Source organism: Monopterus albus, unplaced genomic scaffold, assembly GCF_001952655.1.
Source record: "Monopterus albus unplaced genomic scaffold, M_albus_1.0 scaffold126.1, whole genome shotgun sequence".
In the NCBI taxonomy this organism is placed as follows: Eukaryota; Metazoa; Chordata; class Actinopteri; order Synbranchiformes; family Synbranchidae; genus Monopterus; species Monopterus albus.
This window is the reverse complement of record NW_018128006.1, coordinates 2,340,728-2,361,581: the sequence shown is the minus strand read 5'-3', so window position 1 is coordinate 2,361,581 and position 20,854 is coordinate 2,340,728. Positions and strand designations below refer to the sequence as shown.

At 40.0% G+C, this 20,854-nt stretch overlaps 3 protein-coding genes across 10 annotated transcripts in view; 2 read left to right on the top strand and 1 right to left on the bottom strand.

Annotated features, from left to right (window-relative positions):
* The first annotated feature begins 3,041 nt into the window (after positions 1-3,041).
* Positions 3,042-10,479, top strand: otud3 (OTU deubiquitinase 3). 5 transcript variants are annotated; one of them, XM_020612635.1, is made up of 8 exons: positions 3,042-3,091; positions 4,683-4,985; positions 6,305-6,453; positions 7,145-7,257; positions 7,359-7,481; positions 7,900-8,032; positions 8,241-8,428; positions 8,598-10,479. In XM_020612635.1, exons 2-8 carry the CDS (start codon positions 4,780-4,782, stop codon positions 8,760-8,762), a joined length of 1,077 nt encoding a protein of 358 aa, XP_020468291.1. In that variant the 5' UTR covers positions 3,042-3,091; positions 4,683-4,779; the 3' UTR covers positions 8,763-10,479. The 5 variants fall into 5 exon arrangements, with proteins under 5 accessions (XP_020468291.1, XP_020468287.1, XP_020468292.1 ...); XM_020612631.1 differs by lacking the exon at positions 3,042-3,091 and adding an exon at positions 3,508-3,613; XM_020612636.1 differs by lacking the exon at positions 3,042-3,091 and adding an exon at positions 3,710-3,785.
* On the bottom strand, positions 10,165-15,566 carry bcas2 (BCAS2 pre-mRNA processing factor). The gene is made up of 7 exons (XM_020612637.1): positions 15,335-15,566; positions 12,310-12,402; positions 12,147-12,217; positions 11,522-11,683; positions 11,390-11,440; positions 11,203-11,283; positions 10,165-11,121 (listed from the first exon to the last, which is right to left on the bottom strand). The coding sequence occupies exons 1-7, from the start codon at positions 15,425-15,427 to the stop codon at positions 10,995-10,997; spliced, it is 678 nt and encodes a 225-aa protein (XP_020468293.1). The 5' UTR covers positions 15,428-15,566; the 3' UTR covers positions 10,165-10,994.
* A 1,324-nt stretch (positions 15,567-16,890) lies between these two features.
* trim33 (tripartite motif containing 33) overlaps positions 16,891-20,854 on the top strand; it is a 29,346-nt gene continuing 25,382 nt past the window's right edge. For 2 of the 4 annotated variants that reach the window (XM_020612628.1, XM_020612627.1), the window contains exon 1: positions 16,891-17,591. In XM_020612628.1, the coding sequence (XP_020468284.1) occupies positions 17,015-17,591 (577 nt within the window). In that variant the 5' untranslated portion in view covers positions 16,891-17,014. The remainder of the gene's footprint in view (positions 17,592-20,854) is intronic. The other 2 variants (XM_020612630.1, XM_020612629.1) reach the window with 2 other exon arrangements.

The following is a 20,854-nucleotide window of genomic DNA, read 5'->3' as shown; positions in this document are numbered from 1 at the left end:
CCCCGGTCGTCGGATGCGGCTGCCTCTCGCCCCAAATTACCAATACAAAAGTGATCCGTTCCTCCAGGCGTGTTTGTATCTCTCTTTCCAATTTAAAAAAACATAAAGAAAAGGAGATGGGCTCTTTCGACAGGTAGGCCCTGTCCTGTCTTCCCTGTTGAAGTTACTCTGCACCGGGGCTGTGCGTTAATACCGGCGAATTCCGTCCTCCATCGATTTCTCTTCCCTGGACGTTTCAAAGAGCTGCACCAACTCCTCTCACAGCCATCGCCCTGGTCTTTCTCGGCATGCTTGATAACATCGACATGAGGTCCAGATAGCTCCAGTCGGGGACTAGACCCACTCTGCGACCCGAGTCCAATCCGGATCCAGCAAAGGTAGCTGCATCAACGCCCGGAGCCAGACACGCATGATTATCCCATCCTGGCTTCCAGCAGCTACACGACCATCCACTCCCACCTCTAGTGCATGTGCACATGTGCACGCGCACGCGCTTGAGAGAGTGTGTATAGTGGGCGGTATGAGAAGGGAGAGCTGAAAACTGCCTTTATGGCCTATAGGCGGCTCATTATTTATAGTGGATACCCGCAGATCAAGAATGGCACTCTTCAAGATGATTTATCCTCGATTTGCTCCAGAGGCGTAACCGCCTTTAACTCAACTCAACTTTATCTGTATAGCATTCACTTCCATCCTTGGGGTAACTCAAGGTGCTGCACATACAGGACACACAAAAGAGAGAAGAAAATTATGATAAGCCATAAAAAATCAAAACAACTTTACATACAGGACAGAGAGAAAAAATGAACATCAAGCAGTAAAAACTGAGAAACACTCATTCAAAGGCATGTGTAAACAGCAGTGTTTTGAATTTAGATTTAAGTAGAATTACCGCTTTGCTGTTGTATGCCTCCGCCAACCAGTCAAATTCATGGGTATGGGACAGGAGTGAGGCCACAGAGACCTTGACATTTGACCAAATCCAATCAGTTTATCACTGAATCCAAGTGGACATTCCTCAAGGGGTTCCTGAGATATCATATTCACAAGAATGGGCTGTACAGACAGACAACCCAAAAGCATAATACCTCTCTCTGGCTGTGGTTATCACCGGCGCAGAGGCATAAAAAGTGTTACAGTGTCCGCAGACATTATTACCTCTGGAAGCTGGTTCCATCTCTGGGCTATGTAGTGACTGAAGACATCCAATTTGAGCCAATTTAAAACAGTCCCACCCAATTTTCCAGTCTCTCCAGGAGAATATCATGGTCTAGTGTCAAAAGCAGCACTGACATCACGTAAAACAAGGACTCTTGCTTTACCAGAATCAGAGTGTATCTGTATGTCGTTTGCCACCTTTATCAGTGCCACTTCAGTGCTATGATGTTTCCTAAATCCTGATTGAAGTGTATCAAAAATACCATTTACATCCAAAAATTCATTGAGCTGAATAAAAACTGTTTTTTCAACGAGTTGTCCAATAAATGGTAGGTTTGAAATAGGCCTATAGTTGGTGGGCTTAACAAGAGCTGTTTTCAAAGAGCTAGGAAGGATCCCTGATAGAAGGGAACTGTTTACAATGTTTAATCATTTAGATTCCATGCACCTAAAACCTTTTAAAGAAAGTATGTTGGTAAAATGTCAAAACTACAAGTAGGTGAACTTAGTTTTGCATGTTTAATGTTTTATTCTCAGATAAAAATAAAACAAAATTTACACTCTAAACCAAGCTGTTTAAATATATAATCCATGTCTTTAAATAAGCAGAGGCAGGGGTGAAAATCCAGGCACCCCAAACTGGCACCGTCTATCTTCATTTTCCACCAAAACCTACAAAACGTCAACTATTAGACAACACTATTAGATATCAGTCCCTGAAACCTTACTTAGCTGTTTGGTGACTCTTTCTCCATAAAGATAAAGTGTACAATGTCAAATATGAATGTGACAAGTAAAAACCCATGTATGTACTTCTGTAATGTTACTGCAGCTTCCTGTGACCATTATTCAGACCAAATATCAAGATAAAATCTAGGTCAACAGACCCCAAATGTAACAAGTAGTCACACACATACCTAAAGTACTCAAACCAATCAGCCCCAGTAAACAATGTAACAAAAACAGTAAGTTAACAGATAAATGTGTTGTAATAATTTGAATTATCGCTACTTGAACAGTGATGCGTTGTTTCAGCACCATGAACAACAACATAATGTAGCTTGGTATAGCATTTACCAGCTGCTAAAGTGGAGTGTATGTTCTGAATCCATGTTAAAAAACACAGCATTTTGCATGCATATTGCACTAACTACTAAAATGGAAACACTATAACAAAAATACCAGCAAATGGGTTTCTTTATATTTGGTGGTACAGAATAATAAAAAAAATCTGCTGCTGTCACGAGGCACACTCAAATGTTAAGTCATGTTACGTTAAATGTTATGACCTTCCCCAGTGAAGAAGCCCAGCTCAATGGGCACCATTAAAGCAGACCCTAATTAAAAACTACAGGGGGCAAAGTCAGAGTTGTGTAAACATTTAATAGCTAGACGGCTTGAAACCTCAGCAATCACAATTATGTGTGTTGCTACAAATACAGTTGATTATGAGTTAACAGAATCTGTCAGCTATAAAAGTGGTCAGCCAGTCACTGGCACTTTGATGCATGGGTTTTGCACTTTGATGCACTGAACTATAAAATCCAAATTACTGCACAAACAAAAGAAAAGGGCCTAGAAGCTAATAAGGCCCCTTTTGTGGTAATGTTTGCAATATAATAAAATTCATATTTAAAGGGTCAATTCACCCAAATTACAAACAACATAACTTTCCACTTAGAGCTGTTTACTTCTTAAAATGTACATGATTTCAGTTTTATTTGTTTATATTTAAGGTAATCCGTCTCATATATTTCTCTACTTACCCTAATATGTTTTCTGATGCAATTTTATGTCTTGAGGCTATTTTTTCTCAGTGTGTCTGCTGTTTTTTTTTTTAATACATAGCAAACATGCTGGTTTTTGCTTCTCAGCCCACTCCTCCCCCACACCAGTTTCTCCAATTGTGTGGAGTCATCAGAAGGAGTTGGTGGTGAGTAGATTTTCTGTTGAAGAGAGTAGAAGGTGGAGTGATGCAATTTAAAAAAAAAAATCACAACTCTGCCTCCTACTTTGTCCTGATTCAGAGTCTGCAAACTAAAATGACTCATAACCTTCTGACGTGTTGTAGGCTAATTATCGCATTACTGGACAGATAGACATAGACTAATTGAGTGATTACTTCTATCCTCAGGGAACAGTGCATACTGGTACTAATCCACATAGACAAATACCTATTGTTTCAAACGTGCCAAAGTGTGTAGTAAAATAGTACTGGCGTATTAGTGGTATTGGTGTTATTTTCATTGAAAAACTGCATTACCTTCAAACCGATGTAATATTTCATCGCCTCTGTGGTTTGGCCCATTCCCCTTTCCGTACGTTTTGACGTACAGAACATACGTTTGCGGAAAATAAATTGTAAACAAATAGCTACGTCAATCACTATATTCTTCTTTTGAGTCAAAAGAATTAAGAAGCGAAACAAAGATATATCCCGTCGATCGCAGCAAAGGTAAGTACCAATCTATTAACTGTTGTCTTCAGTTGTTTACTATGTAGTGAGTGCTACAAACAGGAAGATATTATTTATATAATATTTAGCCTATAATGCTAGCTAGCTGCTAAAGCTGTCGAACTCAGTGCTAGCTAACAACTAACCTGACGCTGATACTGCTCCATTTGAGGTAACTATAGTTAGGTACTAGTACTAGTGACTGCGTCTTTGCTACTTGGCGCTAGTATTGATGACTAGTTTGGCTGTAAAGTTATACAATAAAGAAACTAGTCAGTATGTTATTTAGCTTCACTAATAACGTTCCAGGGAAAGGTGAGTCAACAAAGCACAGTTAATATTTCTTTCGTATCGGTCATATCACATTTTATCTAAAAAAATACCGATCCATAAAATGTTAAAGAAATTGACTGAAAGCTTTTTCTCCATTTATGATGGATGCAGTATTCACTTTGGTGAAGAACACATCAAACAACTCTTCACTAACATCTTAGTAATTACAGCTATAACGTTATAACTGTAACTTATTGTGCAGTTGCCGTGTTATTCAGAGTTCGCAGTCTGAATCAAACCCTGACTACACTGGAAAACGGCGTTGTGCAGTATTTTTCAAATGTAGAATTTGCCAGTATAGTACGTTTCACCACGCTCAGGGAGAATTGGTGCGATAATATTATCCAATAAACTTGAGGTCTATAATAATGTTATTGACCTGTGGCAGAGCTGATTGTATACATTGGCGCCAACCCATTGTTGGGCTAAGTTTAAAATATTGTCACTTTTGCCGAGTCCCATGAACCCAGCTTGCCTTTGTCATGATTACTTAACCAGCTGCAGGATAATTATGTCAAGAGGAGTCACCTGCATGCAGTGTTTAAAAAAAAAGCAGCTGTTTATAGCAGGGTGAGATGTTTAACTCTTGTGATTACAGTTTTAACAGAAGACGTGCTGTCTGAAATGACCGACTTTGGTACACTATGATTCTCTAAGAAAACTAGTGTATATATCTTTTGAAGTGTACTGAAAACATGTCATCCCCACACATCTGTTTCTCTGTCTTTTTAAATAGGTCCCAGATGTATGGCACTGTTGATGCAAGCACAGGCTCATTACCATAACAAGACATACTTTGGTGTTGTAGGCCCGCGAAAACGGCAAAAGCCATCATGTCTAGAAAACAGACGTCAAAGCCTGTGCGAAGTAATAAAAAGAGTGAACTGGAACGCAAGAAGGATGAGCGGGCAGCACGTCGGGCCATTGTAAAAGACCGCAAGAACCGGCCTCAGGATGCGGATGAAGGAGAAGAGTTTGTCAGTTTCTCTAATCAGCTCCAGGCACTGGGGCTCAAGCTGAGAGAAGTCCCCGGGGATGGGTAAGAGCCAGAAAAAGATTGTGGTGTCTAGCTGTGCTTTGCCTCTTTTTGAGTGGTCTTTTAGAATTACTGATACTGCAGCAGTTCTTTTTTTAAATATACAGAAATCTTAGAGTCAAGCTGCTGGCATGTATCTCACCTATTGTAACCAGGATGCACATAATGTCTCCAGCCTCTAAGTCAGGGGTGTCAAACTCAATGACACAGGAGGCCAAAACTCAAAGCACACTTTAGGTCGCGGGCCGAACAGGATAAACATTTATTGACCAGACTAAAACTAAACGTTTTTTGAACATAAATATGAATCGAAACAGACAGGATACAATATTATTCCAAAATAAATCAACTTAAAATCAGCAACCGTATTTCTGCTAAGGCTTACATTTGCAAACACCTGCTTTTTGTCTGGACACAAGACGTCGCACACTTTCATCATGCAGCTCTTCAGAAACCCTCCCTCGGTAAATGTCCAGGGCTGATTTTCTCTGCCGCACTAAAACTTGCTTTCACAGCAGCTTCACTGTGTGATTTCACTTTGGTGAAAACGTCTGCTGTGATGTCAGATTCCTCTTCAACTCCTCTACCTTCTCTACCTTCTGCTCTGCATTCACGTTTTTCAGCTTGTCCCGATGTTTTGTCTCGTAGTGCCGTTTTAGGTTATATTCCTTAATTACAGCCACATTAGCTCCACAAATAAGACACACGGGTTTACCGACAATGGCAGTAAACATATAATCAGCCTCCCACCGGTTTAGAAAGGCTCTGTTTTCAGAATCAACTTTTCTCTTGGCCATTGTTAGGGGCTAACTTTGACTTGAAATTAGGGTTGTAAACATCAACCGACGCTTGATTGATCGCAGGTAGCCTATCGTTCGGTAAGGCAGCTGTTGCACTGCATTATGGGATTTGTAGTTTGTGTGTTGTCGGTGCTTCATATCGCAGAGCCATTAAAAGATACATAAAATGATGTCGCGGGCCGGACATGACACATGTGCTCTAAATCCATTGTTCTTCAGGCCACAGTCAATAACAATGTACTAAACTAAACTGCAACATTTTTCTAGCTGCATGACAGCTGCAAAGTGAAGGCAAAGGTCACTACTGCCATAATTAGTCACTATTCATAATTCATGTTTCATGCTCAGCAGTATGTCTCAGAAGCGTGTGTTCTGCATGACCTAAGTCATTTTTATTGAATACAGAAATTTGCAAGCTGATGTCAAGTCTAACAAAGTCACCAGTGGAATATAAGCCTTCCATTTAAACATACTGTGAGCCTTGCCATGGAGAAACCTTCATTTTGGTTTTGCTTTCTGCAGAAATTGTCTGTTCAGAGCTCTGGCGGACCAGTTAGAGGGTCACTCTCGGGGTCATCTACGGCTTCGCCAGGAGACGGTCCAGTATATGATGTCTCATCGGCAAGACTTTGAGCCCTTTGTCGAGGACGATGTGCCTTTTGCACAGCACTGTAAGAAAGTGACTCAGTGGGTGACAGTGACTCATCACCAAATTAAATAAAATAACAGACTGTGAGCAGATTGGAGACTTTTACAAATCCCTCATTCACAGTAAACAATTCTGTTATGTTACTGTACATAGTAAGTCTATCGTTTTCAAAGAAAGACAGCTTTTAGAAGTAACTGCACTGACCCCTGGTGGTCATCACTTGTGCTTGCGGTGGAATGACAGCGAATGTAAGGCGATGAATAGGGTAAGAATGACATTAAAGCATATTTCTGCTACACAACTTATATTTATTGCCATTCTTAGCTTTTTTTTACTTGTGCATTTCTAGATACTTTTATGTCTTCAGGACTAAAAGTTTTGAAAAAGTAAATAAAACTTGGAGAAAAACTCATGCATTGGTTATACTGATATATGTGCCTGTTGATAAGGGGTTGCAAATAGACATCACTTTGCTTAGGCTGTCACAAGCCAACAAGATTGTGAAACAGCTGTTCTGTATGTGTTTGTCTTAACGTAACTCATAACAACTTGTATGTACAATGTATATAGTTAGTTTTAAAACAGCAGTTTAGGACAATGATGGTGTTTTAGATGATATGCTGTATATTCACTGTCACAAGCTGGAAAAAATGTTGCATTATCACAGCTTAGGTTAATTTTATACAAAAATATTTTTATTTTTTTCCAACTAGTGTCCAACCTCTCTCAGCCTGGTACATTTGCTGGCAATGATGCGATCGTGGCTTTTGCTCGCAGTCAGCAAGTGAAGGTGGTCATCCATCAGCTGAACACACCACTGTGGGAGGTAGGGACAGGCAAATACTTTAAAATGACCCCACCCTACTCTCTGATAACTAACGCCATTTTGGTACTCAGTTCAGTTTATATGATGTGTTTTCTCTGCAGATAAATGGGGCAGAGAAGCAGGTGTGCAGAGAGCTACACATTGCCTACCGCTATGGAGATCATTATGACAGTGTGAGGCGGACTGGAGACAACTCTGAGAGCCCTGCTCAGCTCCGTATAGAGGTATTTGGGCATTAGATGGACCGGCATTTATGTAGTTATCCTTTTCACCTTACAGTAGCACACCATAAACTCTTTTTATCTGTTGCATAGGAGCAAGTAATCAGTACTACAGACAAACACAATACAAATGTTTCAGTCCGCTGACCTTATATTATTTCTTAAAAAAAGGTCTGTGCACCACAGTGTCTATTGATATTTAGGTGAGTACAAGTGATGAGCAGTGTCTGGGATTTGTTTTGTTTCTGTCTGTAGTATATCTTACAATAGCTGAAATCATGTGCAAAATTCCAGGCTTGCCTGTCTAGAGTGCATCATGTTATATTTAAAAATCTGTGGGCTTATGTATTGTATCAGTAAACCTGTTGAGGCATCCTTCACTGGTGTGGTTGTAATGTTTTCTTGGCTTTACCATCACCAGAATCTTCAGAATTCGCGAGGTCAGCAGCGTGAGTTTGGGGATGGTCAGAGAGACCGACAGAAAAACACTTCCTCCACAGCCTCAGAGGAGGACAGTGTGATCCTGAGCTCCATTAAGAACCGAGGAATCCAGGGTCAGAGGTTATATTTGACTCATTAGCTGCAGCAAGAATTAGACTGTCGAGGCAACAGAGAACTAGGAATCAGGACTTTATAATCATTGAGTTCAAAGTTGTCTATTCTGCTGCATTTTCCATTTGTCATTTACATGTCAGCCTGCAATTACACCGTTCGCTCACTGTTATTTATTCATGTGTTTTATGTGTCTGTTTTCTGCCTTAGGAGATGAGGAGAACCTTCTTCAGCTGAGTGCTGCAACCATCAATGCTGAATGGCTAGTTGGCTCCGTGCTGGGCCAGTCCTGTCACGGCCAGTCTGCCTCAGGACCGTGCTCAGCCTGCAGAGCTCCAGCCTCTGACTGCTGTGAGCAGAAGCAGTCAGCAGAGAGCAGCAACGTACAAAAACCTAAGGTGGACTCAAAGGAAGCATTTTTCATTTGACACTTTTTTTTAATGTATAGAGTAGTAAATTTACTTTTTAACAGATATGAATAACAATGTAGGAAGATATATTTTAGGTTAAAACACATCTCAGGTGAAGTGGAATTACTAGCACATTTTCTAAACCTGTTATTTCCAGGTATCCAACAAGCAGAGGAAAGAGCAGCAGCGGTACGAGAAGAAGAAGCGTCAGGAGGAGAGGCATCGGCAGAAGGTTCTCCAGAGCAAAGGAAGTCAGGACCAGAACCAAAACCTGCCAGAGGCTGTTACTTTAGTTCCAGCTCTCAACACTCTCAGTATATAGACTGGAGCATGACCAAAATTACCTACTGCTACTTAAACTACCCGTGGCTGACGCTGCCCACAAAGTTTTGCACATAGTCAGATTTGTTTCAGTCACAGTGGATGACTTTTCCTAAAGAGAGAACCCTATAGTTTCTTTGCAAACTGTAAAACGGTGCCTGCAAACTTGTGTGTGTGAAATGTGTGAGAGTTGTAGAAGACAGAGGGTGAAAGAGCATGACTTTCAGTGTTTCTGTTGGGTTTTGATTCAGTTCAATCCCTGACTGGCGTGGGTGTATGTACAAACTCCTCGGACCTGGTCTACCTACTACGCTACCTATCTCCTTTCTGTGCTGGACATCTGGCTTTCCACAGCAACCATACAGATAATCTCATGCATCTGGGCTTCGTGATTTGCCACAGATCAAGATAATGTTTATTCAGATGTTCAGATCATTGTTCAGTCTGACCAAAGAAGGAAGTAAACAAGCAGATGAATGGTTGTTATACATACTGTGTAAGCAATGTGGCAATAAAAATTAACACATAATTTTCTGTTTGAGCACCAGAGAATATATTCCATATTATCCAAGGTTTGGTGTTTTTGTGACTTTGTTTTTCAAATATTAATGGTACATTAGTTCAAGTGGGTTCCTGCCATATATTTAATGTATCAATGACTGTCTGAAAGGGGTTGCTCTGAGTGATGAACCTACAGAGAATTATCACCTGAATCTGTAGCTCTCTCATTTTTATGAAGCCTTTTGGTGAGTTTCAGCTCAATGTTTAGCTAATTGTTCAACTCTAATGTTTCAGTTGCCATTCCAGCTGCAGCAGGCTGCTGTCTTTGGTGTCAAAGCTCAAAACAATCCACTTTACAAGACCTGCTCAGTAGCAGACAGACACAGTAGAGACTAGCTGGTAAAACAGTGGAGCATTTGGTGCTGAAGAGCTAGAGGATTTCCTCAGGAGTTGATCAAGATAAAAAAAAAATGCTACGAGTCAATGTTGGACTTCATGTTGACAGGCGACTGGAAACGCAGCATGAAAGGAATAGTAATGTTGCTCTTTTAACTGCTAGATACACAAATACAAATTGAGGGTTTAATAGATACATAACAAATCATGATCATGTCCTATAATACTTAATAAATCATGCATGCTTTGCCACTTTTTAAGTTGTTACACCACACCAGCTTTATCAAAATTGAAAAGAGAGCATGTGGACAGTATAAAACCAAAAACTGCCCAATCTATATTTGTCTGTCTTTCAATATACTGTCCTTTCATGCAGCAAAGAAACTGGCCTGTTGTATGAGGGTATAGTAAACTGAGCTCCATAACACTAGCCAGAGACAACAGATGTCATAGCAAATAGAATTCCATCCTTAAAAAAAAAAAAAAAGTACATTTCTACAAGTGAGCCAAATGCTAGTCAGGTTTATTAATTTGAGATATTCTCTAATTCACACAGGAGGTTTAAGAAATGTCCACTTTATTAAAATGAATGGAATACATGAATAGAAAACAAGGTGGGCTCACTGACAGCATTTTGTAGTTGACAGACCTAAACTATGTACACTTAAACACAGTGGAACATGGGCAGGCAGCTTCAGAGTGTGAAACCTATATACAGGTATAATGTACATTTTAAAGTGAGACTATGTAACTTTTGGTGAATGTTATGTGGCATTTATGGAATGACATTAAATGCTATTGGTATAACAGTTGCAAAAAAAGAAAATGATCTTAAAGCCAGCCCTCCGACTCATTAATGTCAGTTACACAACAATACGGTATATAAAGCCAGCTAACCTTTAGCCACTTAAAGCTACTGATGACACCAGACCAAGGCAGGCTGTTGCAGCGGAATCTGAGTTTACCGAATCGAGCCAAACTGTTTTACTGTATGAAGTCAATGCTCCATTTCTAAGAACATCCCTATGTTCTTTTAGCAAACTGTACATACTCTCGCTTTAAACTTCCCCCAAGGGTCACAGAACCCTCACTCTTAAAATGCCAGATTATACCATATCCCATCACTGTTTTTACAGTGGAGTACGAGGCATGAAGTCACTGAGGTTTCTCCTTCTGAAGATCAAAGTTAATAATGCAGCTTCACATTAAATCTCCATACATAACTTTCCCAATCTGAGCTTCTTAGTCCAGTCAACCTTATGAAACACAATGCAATCTGTCTGATTGAGGGGTCACTGTTTAGCAGATCAGTGCTGTGAGGGTGAAAGCTGATGCTCTAGAAGTCCTGTCGGATGTTCTCCTTGTTCTCGTCCCCCTGCTGCTGTCTGAGCTGAGTGATTTCATTCTCCAGCTGGACAATGGCCCGCTCAATCTCATAGTTCTTACTGACCAGAGACACCCAACTGTAGAGGGACGGATACAGATGTTAAGACAGAGGAAGTCTAACCTACTGTGATATAAAGATGTGAACTATTGGAACATACTTTGACTCCAGCTCTCGTAGCTTGCCTCCTCCTGCCAACTGATCATTCTTACGCTGCCAATTTAAATCCTGAATTTGCTTCCTGTGTACAAGATAAATAAATAAATCAATGAATGAATGAATGGGTAAATGTGTGAAGATAGGTTAGGTGACACTTAAGAAGCAGAAATGTTCCAGTTATCATTCACCTGAATTTTTGAAGTTCCTTTTGTGCCATTTCAATCATGAAGGCCAAGTTACTGCAGGAGGAAGACAAAGTGTTAAGCAGTCTTTTTTATATATCGAGTTACTGTCTGTGGGGAAATGCTGATGTCACATACTCGTTGTAGACTTTCCATGCGTTGGTTCCATACTGCGACATGAGTTCCAGGTTCTCAATGCGGACGGCCTGGTGCTCCAGCTGCGCCATAGAGTTGTTCACACACTCCTGCCACGCTGTAATGTCGTTCTTCTGTCCTGATGAGGGTGCTGGTAGCTCATATCTCCACGGGGGGGAAAAAAAAAAAAAAAGTCTGATGAAACTTCCAACATTTTGGCAAAAATAACTGTAAGGTCAGGCCTGTAAAGGTGCTAGTAAAAAAGCAGAGCGAAGACCTCAGGATGAAGAACATATAGGTGGATGAATTCCTTCATTTAAGCCTAAAATCTTGATTAGAAACCTCTTCTGTTTATCAAATGTTTTCAGTTTTATTTCAGTTTTGGACTTAGAAATAAGCGCTGGCAGGGAACCACCTCCACACACCAACTGTTAGGATTTAACAGTTTAATTGGAGCTTTATTTAGTTGGTTGGTTTGATGTTACATCTTCCAAATTCAGTTACCACACCCTGCTCTTTTATTAGTAGCAGTGCAAATATCTTGTGGCATATTGTGGTTCATTCGTTATAAGGTAAAGTTTATTTTTCAAACGACAGTTCTGGCTTAATATTAAAGTGTAGGGTTTACCTCTTCATGCTCAAGAGATCCATGGGCTGACGAGCAGCAAGTCGTTCAAATTCATTTCTCATGATTTCGGTCTGAAGGATGATAAGACATAAGAAATGCTGTTATTTTTACTGCACGGGCCAAAGCCATGAAGAAGGTTTCAGGGGTCAAATGAGTTTTGCACCTCAAAAGCAGAGAAATCAGGTGTGGGCAGGTAGCTCAGGTAGTTTTTGGTAGGCCGGTACCTTCTGGTTTCCTCCTCAACCAATGCTGCAGCCTACAACACAAAAAGAATAAACCTTTGAGAAGGAAAAACTGTCTTTGAACAGCTGCCAGAAAACTAACTTTTTTTTCCAGGGCAGATAATAAAGTCAAATTTGACTGGTACCACCAAAAAGTGTTTTACCGTTTGCCCATAATCCTACATTCTGGCACGAAGGAAAAACATCTTCAGGGGCATTCAGAGGAGGCGGCTCAAATTTCTCCAGATCAGAAAGACCAAAAGAACTCGATCTACTCACTGAGTTTATTCTCAAGTAGAATGCACACTTACCAGTCTTATATCACCTCTAAATAGAAAAAAAACTTTTATAATACACAATGACTATACCCTTTCTAACAAGAAGAAAAGGTTGTTTTGACCATGATATTCTTGAGGGTGTATTTTAATGTCTTAACATTTAGCTAATGAAAATAAAAGATTGATGATAATTTATTTAGTATTCAAAAAAATGTTGTCTTTTATACCCAGCCTTGTTAAAGCCCTAGGCTATTAACATGACAGACTTGATGGACAATGATTCACTCAAGTGAAAACAAAGTAAGTTTGGGGAAAAAAAAAGATTTATTCTCAGTTACAACACGTGATTATACTGAGAACAGAATTCTTTACATTTTCACACAACCTCAGGCCCTGATTTAGGAAATCACTGAAGGGGCAAAAGCGATCCCTCTATTTCCTTTCTCATCCTATAAAATTGCAAGAGGTTTCATGTTGCACTGAAATATTAAAACTGGATTGCAGATTGCAGTTCTCTTGACAATTTGAATGTGGTTTCACTGATCATTTTAAATGCTGCTGTCTTATCCTATGCAAGGAGGTAGGTGCAAGCAAACTCATTAACTCCTCATTTGCAAAGCTGTTAAAACAATGAAACTCAAAATTTGATGCATGTCATACCTAATTTCCAAATACACCCAGTTTTCAATTGGTAGTCAAACACTAGCAGGACACTGTAGTAGTCTGTCAAACCACCTGCAGATCCTCAAAAAACAGCTCTGATCACAAAGTGTATGAACCACATTCATTCTGTGGAGAACAGAATGTTCCCAACTATAATAATCACCTTTATTGGCCAAGTATGTTACACACAAGGAATTTGTTTCCGGTACAGAACCGAGGCAGCCATTTGCGGTGCCACCTCAACCGATGGCTTTAACCATCGGGGGCAACTTGGGGGTTCAGTGTCTTGCCCAAGGACACTTCGGCATGTAGTGTGCAGGCACTGAGATTCGAACCTTCAACCTTCCAGTTCAATGGGTTCTACCCATTGAACCACAGTCGCCCCTGATATTCTGCAACAGAGCATAAAAAGTTGTAGACCTTGTTCTGTGAGGTGTTTGGCGTGAACCACGGCTAAATTAATATGACAAATATTTGAATAGAGTTTGACGTGAATAAATATCAGCTAAGGTGCTACAGTAGAGAAAATGACCTTTTCCACATTTGGCATTTACATGTTGTGGCAGAAAGAGGTGATGCTGGGTCACAAGTGTAGGAATAGATAGGGAAAATTTAATTAATTTTGGGGAAATTTTAGCCAGAACTAACATATAACTAATTTAACCATTTCTCCACCAATATGGCTTAACAGAGTCAGATGTAATAATGCTTCACCTTCACCTACAAAACCCACTAGAAGCCTCTGTGTCAGAGTTAAAGTCTTTGAGTGTTTACATACTTGGCCAATAAAGCTGATTCTGAATAAATGAAACCAAGAAACTGTTAGTTATTAAAACACCTATGCTTTACCTGATATAAGGATGTCTGCTGTGAAAAGGACTTCTACATTAGTGTCTCAAGCATTCCTTTTGCACATAGTGAAATATTCCTGAGAGATATTTGCATCCTGATAAACATCTGTAAGTACTAGACAGGTGTTTTCCAAGGCTGGTATATGAGAGAGGAACCTGTTTAGGGCATGTTTCCTTATGTGGAAGTCTCCTTTAAAACAAACCCGGGAGGCATCTACATGATCCCAAATTCATGCTGCATTATGACAACAGCCACAAACATAGCCAGAGTAACAAAGGACTATCTTTAGAGGCAAGAAGAACAAGGAGGAACACAATAGATCGTACAGGCCCGACAGAGCCCTGATCTCAACATCTCCCAGTCAGTCTGAGGCTACATAAAGAGACAGACGTCAAGTGTACCTATAGCTAAAAGTAACGCAGTCTAATACAACAGTCCTGCAAACATCCTGCCTACAGAAAGGTGACAATAACCAGTTTTTGGCTAAATTGTTTTAGAAAGGTGTTGATTTAACTGTAGGTTTGTTTTGGAAGTTGAATGTTCTAAGTGGTGCCGTTGAACTGTATTGTGTGACAAGTGATTGTCTTTTTGTTGATCCCATTTATATAAGTGTGGCTAGGCAACCAACCAGGTTCAATGGTCACAGGCACCCTGAAGCCTTGGGTTCACTGGTCACTTGGCCCCTATGTCGAAATCTAGTTTTATGAACTTTTTAGTTGACACTGTGCTCACACTGTGTGTCCTGTATTATTGCACTGTGGAAATATAGAACAAATTGACAGGAACAAAAAGAACAATTTGAATAGCTTTTGAAAAGCAGAGTATTACAGTTCCGGTCACATAAGTAATCCCTGCTATTAAAGTCCCAGAAAAACTTGCTCATTTTTATCTAGTTTGCTTTTGATTTTCCTAACTTTAAATATAACGTAGCTACACTCCAATCTCAAGACGTTATGAGCTAATATATAGCCTAACTAGTATATTAGTATAGCCAGCTGTGAGCAAAATCAGTGCTACAATTTTAACTGCCAAATGCCCTACTTAATGTTTCTAAAACATTCCAGTGTGCCATTTTCATATTTAGGTGCAGCATAGGTTAGGATGGTTAGCTAAGCAAACATGCTTCAGTTAGCTCATTCACTGTCAGACAAACATGAACTGAGCGTTTACTTACCGCTTCTCTGACACCTGCTGCATCGTAGCCTTGATCGAAATATGGCAGAGCATCAACGAACACTTCGCCAGCTACTGAAGCCGTTCCGGCCATTTCTAATCAGTCTATGTTGTTGATTTTTTTTAAACTTATGTCTCTCTTAGCTATGGCTAAAATCCTTCTCAAAGCTTAAAAAAAAAAAAGGCTTTCCGGTCCCGACCTTCAAAGTAAAATCCTACCATGGAACGGCTGGACTGTGAGTTTTTGTAGTGACATCTAGTGGCGTGGAATGCAACTGCTGCTTGATGAAGCCAAGCTGTAAAGGACAGATTTGTCGACGGTGGCGGTAATGCGGTAATGCATCTAAAGAAGTTTGCCAACTGTCATTAAACAATAGAAGAAGAAGACATTTGTCATATTTTGGGCTTGAAGTGTATAGTATAAAGATGTTATTGAAATTAACAATAAAAAGAATAAAATGTAATGTATTCTATGTCTTAGGTTATATATTAACACCTTCAGTCATGTTTTTTCATTTTATATGGGCCCAGATGGATGGACATGGTTATCCACTAAACAGAGAAATATCAACTAACCTATAGTTACATGTTACCATGACATTTAGCTTGAAGCAAAAACAGCTATAATACTGATTTGGTAAATTGTTTTTTGCTTATTTGACTGCTATTTTCAATATTAAGTTTGTTTGACAAGTTATTTTGATACTGACTATCAAAATCACTTCCAATAGTATTGAAATCTATAACTCATTTCAGACAGTAACAACGCCTCCTGTATTACATTATGGTGGTCCTAATTAAAAAAAAAAATTAAATACGTACATACATTATATGGAACTGTTGCATACAAACTACCACAGTTAGTGAGCCCACAATGATAAACGAGCAATTTCCTTGCCTTTCAAACATTCTCTTTTCCATGCATTTTAGCAGAAGCAAACACACACTGTTATTTTCACTCTTTTAAAGAGCACTGCCATAGATAAATATTTTACCATAGTCCTATTAAGAAAAAGAGGAAGAGAAGAGGAAACAGCACAATGACATGATATCAATCTTCTCAACCATTCAGCTCTCATTTTGTTAATTCATGTGTTCTGACTGGCTACATTGCTTGTTTCTCTATCAGCAGTCTCTTGAATTGAGTTCAGCCTGTTTGTTTTTCACTCTTTTTTGTTACTAATGCAATTGCAGCTCACACAACTCACAGAAAGGTCTTCTCAAACTTCAGATAAAGGCATTTAACTTATTGCATTGATTTCAAATTGCATTCAAATACATAATAATGTTACTTAATAGCAGGTAATGCAATTGCTGACATAAATTAAGCTCAGATGCAGATCACCTGGGGTAATTGTACACAACATCTCCCTCATTCTCTGCCTCTTCTTCTGGTGTAGGGTGAAAGCAATGTATTGCTATATATTAACACAATATATCATTTTAATATTTAAAGTAACAATACCATGCTATAAAACTACATTTTTATATGGTATATTTTCACTGAAGAACATTACTAAACAACCAAATAGACCACAGACTGTAATCTCTCGGTGGGGGGGGGGAAAAAGAACTCCGCACAGTCTGGTCTTGTACGTCATGACGTACTCATACGTACTCTGGTTCGAGAAGTTACGGAGAACCATGCACAGGACGTGCAGCGGTTCAAAGAGGAAGGAAGATGGCGGATAACAAAGGCGAGGAGGATATGGAACCGTCTACTAATTCGGATTCAGTGCCTTCAGCGCAAGATAGCGAGCAGTCAGAGGCAAAAGATGAAAGTGCGTTAATAGTCATGGAAGCGAATACAAAGGGTAGCGAAGAAACAGAGCCCTGTGATAATGCTAACGAGGCACCTACACTCAACAGCGACGGAGGGGACGATAGCAGCGGTGGTGCTGTTGGCGCGGGAGAAGAAACCAATGGAAACGCCAGCGAAGCCGTTAGCCCGACTGGGACCGCCGGCACCAATACAGAGCCAGCGGCAGCTGAAACCCTGTCAGGCGCAGATGCTCCAGTTGGCGGGCAGACCACTGAAATGTCTCCCCCTCCTACCGCTCCAGTGGCCACGCCGGTACCCGCTCCCGTTAATTTACTGGATACGTGCGCAGTGTGTAAACAAAGTCTTCAGAGCCGAGACTGTGAACCAAAACTTCTGCCTTGTCTGCACTCCTTTTGCTTAAAATGTATCCCGCAGCCAGAGAGACAGATAAGTGTACAGGTACCTGGACCACACGGGCAAACTGACACACACATAGGTGAGTTTCTCACAAGCAACTGGGTCTACCTGTGAACTTGTCCCCTTCTCTGTCATTTGGTGTTAGGATGAACTGCTGTTGGTCACAAGTTTGGGTTTCAGCAGTCCGAGGGCCAAACGTAACCGATTTCTGATAGTAATTGAGATAGGGGGTTGACTTAACATGTAAATGCATGGATAGTAGACTTTTAACTATATGACATGATTAATGGATGCTGTTCATACACTGTGGCCTGCTGATCAACCTGACAATGCTCATTCAGCGTCACTTACTAATAGTTGGACTGGTGAATAGGAAGGAAACTGGAGTAGTAAACGGCTATTCATAGAAAAGTATTCATACCTGACTCCTAGAAATTTAAATAGCATGTCAACATGTAAACAGATACATTACCAGTAAACAGTTTGAACACACCTTCTCATTCACTGGTTTTTCTTTATTTTTTACTTTTGTAGATCAATATTGAACACATTCAAATTATAGCGTAAACAAAGAAAAATTAGTTTTGAGCTTTAGATGCCACCTTCTGCTGCTATAATATCATCCTTGCACTCTCTTGACCTTCTCTTACCCAGATTCCTGAAGCAGTCACCTGGATGCTTTTACAACAGTGTTGAAGGAGTTACCACATATGCTGAACACTTATTGGCTGGTGCTCTTCAGAGAACCAGTTTGAATTTAATGACTGCACTTGGAAAAAAAAAAAGTTTGAAGTTCTTGAAAATTTCCTGATTCACTAGCCTTTAAGTCATTACTGACTGGTTTTATTTACTTAGTTGAGTGGTTCTTACCATACTACAGTAGTGAAGTTAGGACATTGTCAGTAGTGTGCAAAACTGTCAAGTAGCTACTTTCAGGAATTTAAAATATGAAACATTTTGCATTAACACTTTTTTGCATACTATGTAATAATGTTATTTTTTAGAAATTTGATTGAAACCGCATATCTAAAAAGAAGGAAAATAATAAAAAAAAAATAAAATTAAACCCTGAATGAGAAGGTCAGTCCAGACTTGTGACTAGTACCGTATACATCATGATCATGTTTATTGTCCCAGCATATTTAAACATGAGGAATTTGTCTCTGGTACAGAGGCTTTCAATATGCTTCTAAGTAAGTAAGAAAATAGGAAAATACGGTATATGCATTAAAATAGAAAAGAGAATAGGAAGGGAAAAAGTGAACTATATATATAGTGGCAGAAGAGCTTACAGATTGTTAGATACAATAAATATATTTATGATTTAGGGCTATGGTTACTAGTAGCCTGCTGCTTAAATAAGGACTTGATGGTGGGTTTCAGCCACCACTAACTTCAAACTGGGACTTTGCTAGATGTGAGCCGTGCATATAACATGACTTTGATCTGTTCAATCCACACCGACTTCGACTTCTGTGCAGCATCTCTCGTCAGAACAGCTATCTGTTAGCTGGAGGACAGTAGTCTTCACCAGGCTGACTGGCGGCAGAAATGTACTGGACAAAAATAGTTTGCTAATCAGCAAGAAACTAGTAGCGTTTATATGATTGATTGCTAACTCTAAATTGCCTGTAGGTGTGCGTGTGCGTGTGTGTGTGCGTGTGTGTGTGTGTATGTACACATGTCAGCCCTGTGATAGACTGGTGAACTGTTCAGGGTGTACCCTGTCTCTTGTCCAGTGTCAATTGTGCATAACCTGTTCATTTTGCAGTTGCACCTGGTGTGACCATTGAAAAAAGTCAGTCACACTTGAACAAAATTTGGTCGCAAAACGCAACTGATCACTGGCAGTCTGCAGGCTTGTACAGTGTCTTCAGTGCCACTCAGAAGGGAGGAGTTCAAACAGTTTGTTACCAGGATGTGAGGGGTCTGCAGAAATCTTCTTGACTTGTGAAGAGTACAGGTCCCCATGGAGGGTAGGCTGGCACCGATGATTCTTTCTGCAGTCTGAACTGTTCGCTGTCCTGTTTGGTTGCTAAATTGAACTAGACAGTGATGGAAGTGCAAAGAACAGACTCAGTGATTCCTCTGTAGAGCTGTATCAGCAGCTCCTGGGGCAGGTTGAGCTTCCTGACCTGGTGCAGGTAGTATATCCTCTGTTGTGCCTTATTGATGATTGTGTTAATGTTGGATGTCTACTTAAGGTCCTGGGAGATGGTGGAGCCCAGAAACCTGAAGGCTTCATCTGCTCATACAGCGGTGCCAAGTATAGTGAGAGGGGTAGGGTAGCGGGGCCCCTTCTGAAGTCCACTGTTGTGACTGTTTTGAGCATGTTGTTCTGACCGCACCACAGGGCCAACTGTTGAACCTCCCATCTGTACACAGACTTGTCACTGTTTTGGATGAGACTGATGACCATTGTGTTGTCCGTGACCTTCAGGAGATTAATAGCCTTCTCCATTCATTTCTGTGGGGGAGTTGCGTTCACTGTAGTCAGAACCAGTACTGTAGGGGGCTCTGGCAAAGCGTGTGGGGTGGGGGTGTAGCTCACTATAATTTATAATGCTGTTATTACAAGCTTGTCTTAACAGTATGTTTGCTACCTTTTACTGTTTTTATAAGATACATGCATGATTGGTTTTGAGATACCTAGCAAAATCCCTGAGAGTCAAGTCAACAGCAGTTCATCTTTGTTCTGGGAGTGGACTCGGATTAAAGCAAAACAATAGTTTTTTTCCTCCTGCTCAACTAAAGCAGACCTGGGCACTCCTTCAGAGTAAATGTATATTTTATCTCTATCATTTCGTACTACTTAAAGAGTAATTATCCTCACAAGGCCTCTATTTTGAATGTAGACTCCAGGAAAATTAAACCTCTACTACTATCAGTTCATATTTTGTAGAGCAACTTTAATGATAATATATTATCAGGTGTCTGTACTGTTTTCTGTTTACATGAACCCCTACACAACAGTATTTATATTGCATTGCTGGACCAGAAAATGTAACCACAAAATTCATGTAAAACAAAACAGGGATTCTTACAAGTGTCTAACCATGTTTCTTTTTATTGAACAGTTTTTACCTATGCATGTAGTTTTACTTCCTTAGAGCACTTGCCACTAGTGTCAATGGAGAGTTGTAATATATATATTCTTTAGGTACCGTAGTAGTATTGGTTTCAGGAGAGATTCAGTATTACATGGTTCAAGTTTGTATATACATGGCCGTAATGTACATATCTACAACACTCCCCCTGCAACCCCTCACCCCTCCGACCAACACAGCCCTCTGTGATAAACACAGCAGGGAGTTGCTTTTTTTGTTTTTTTTTTTTTTTTTT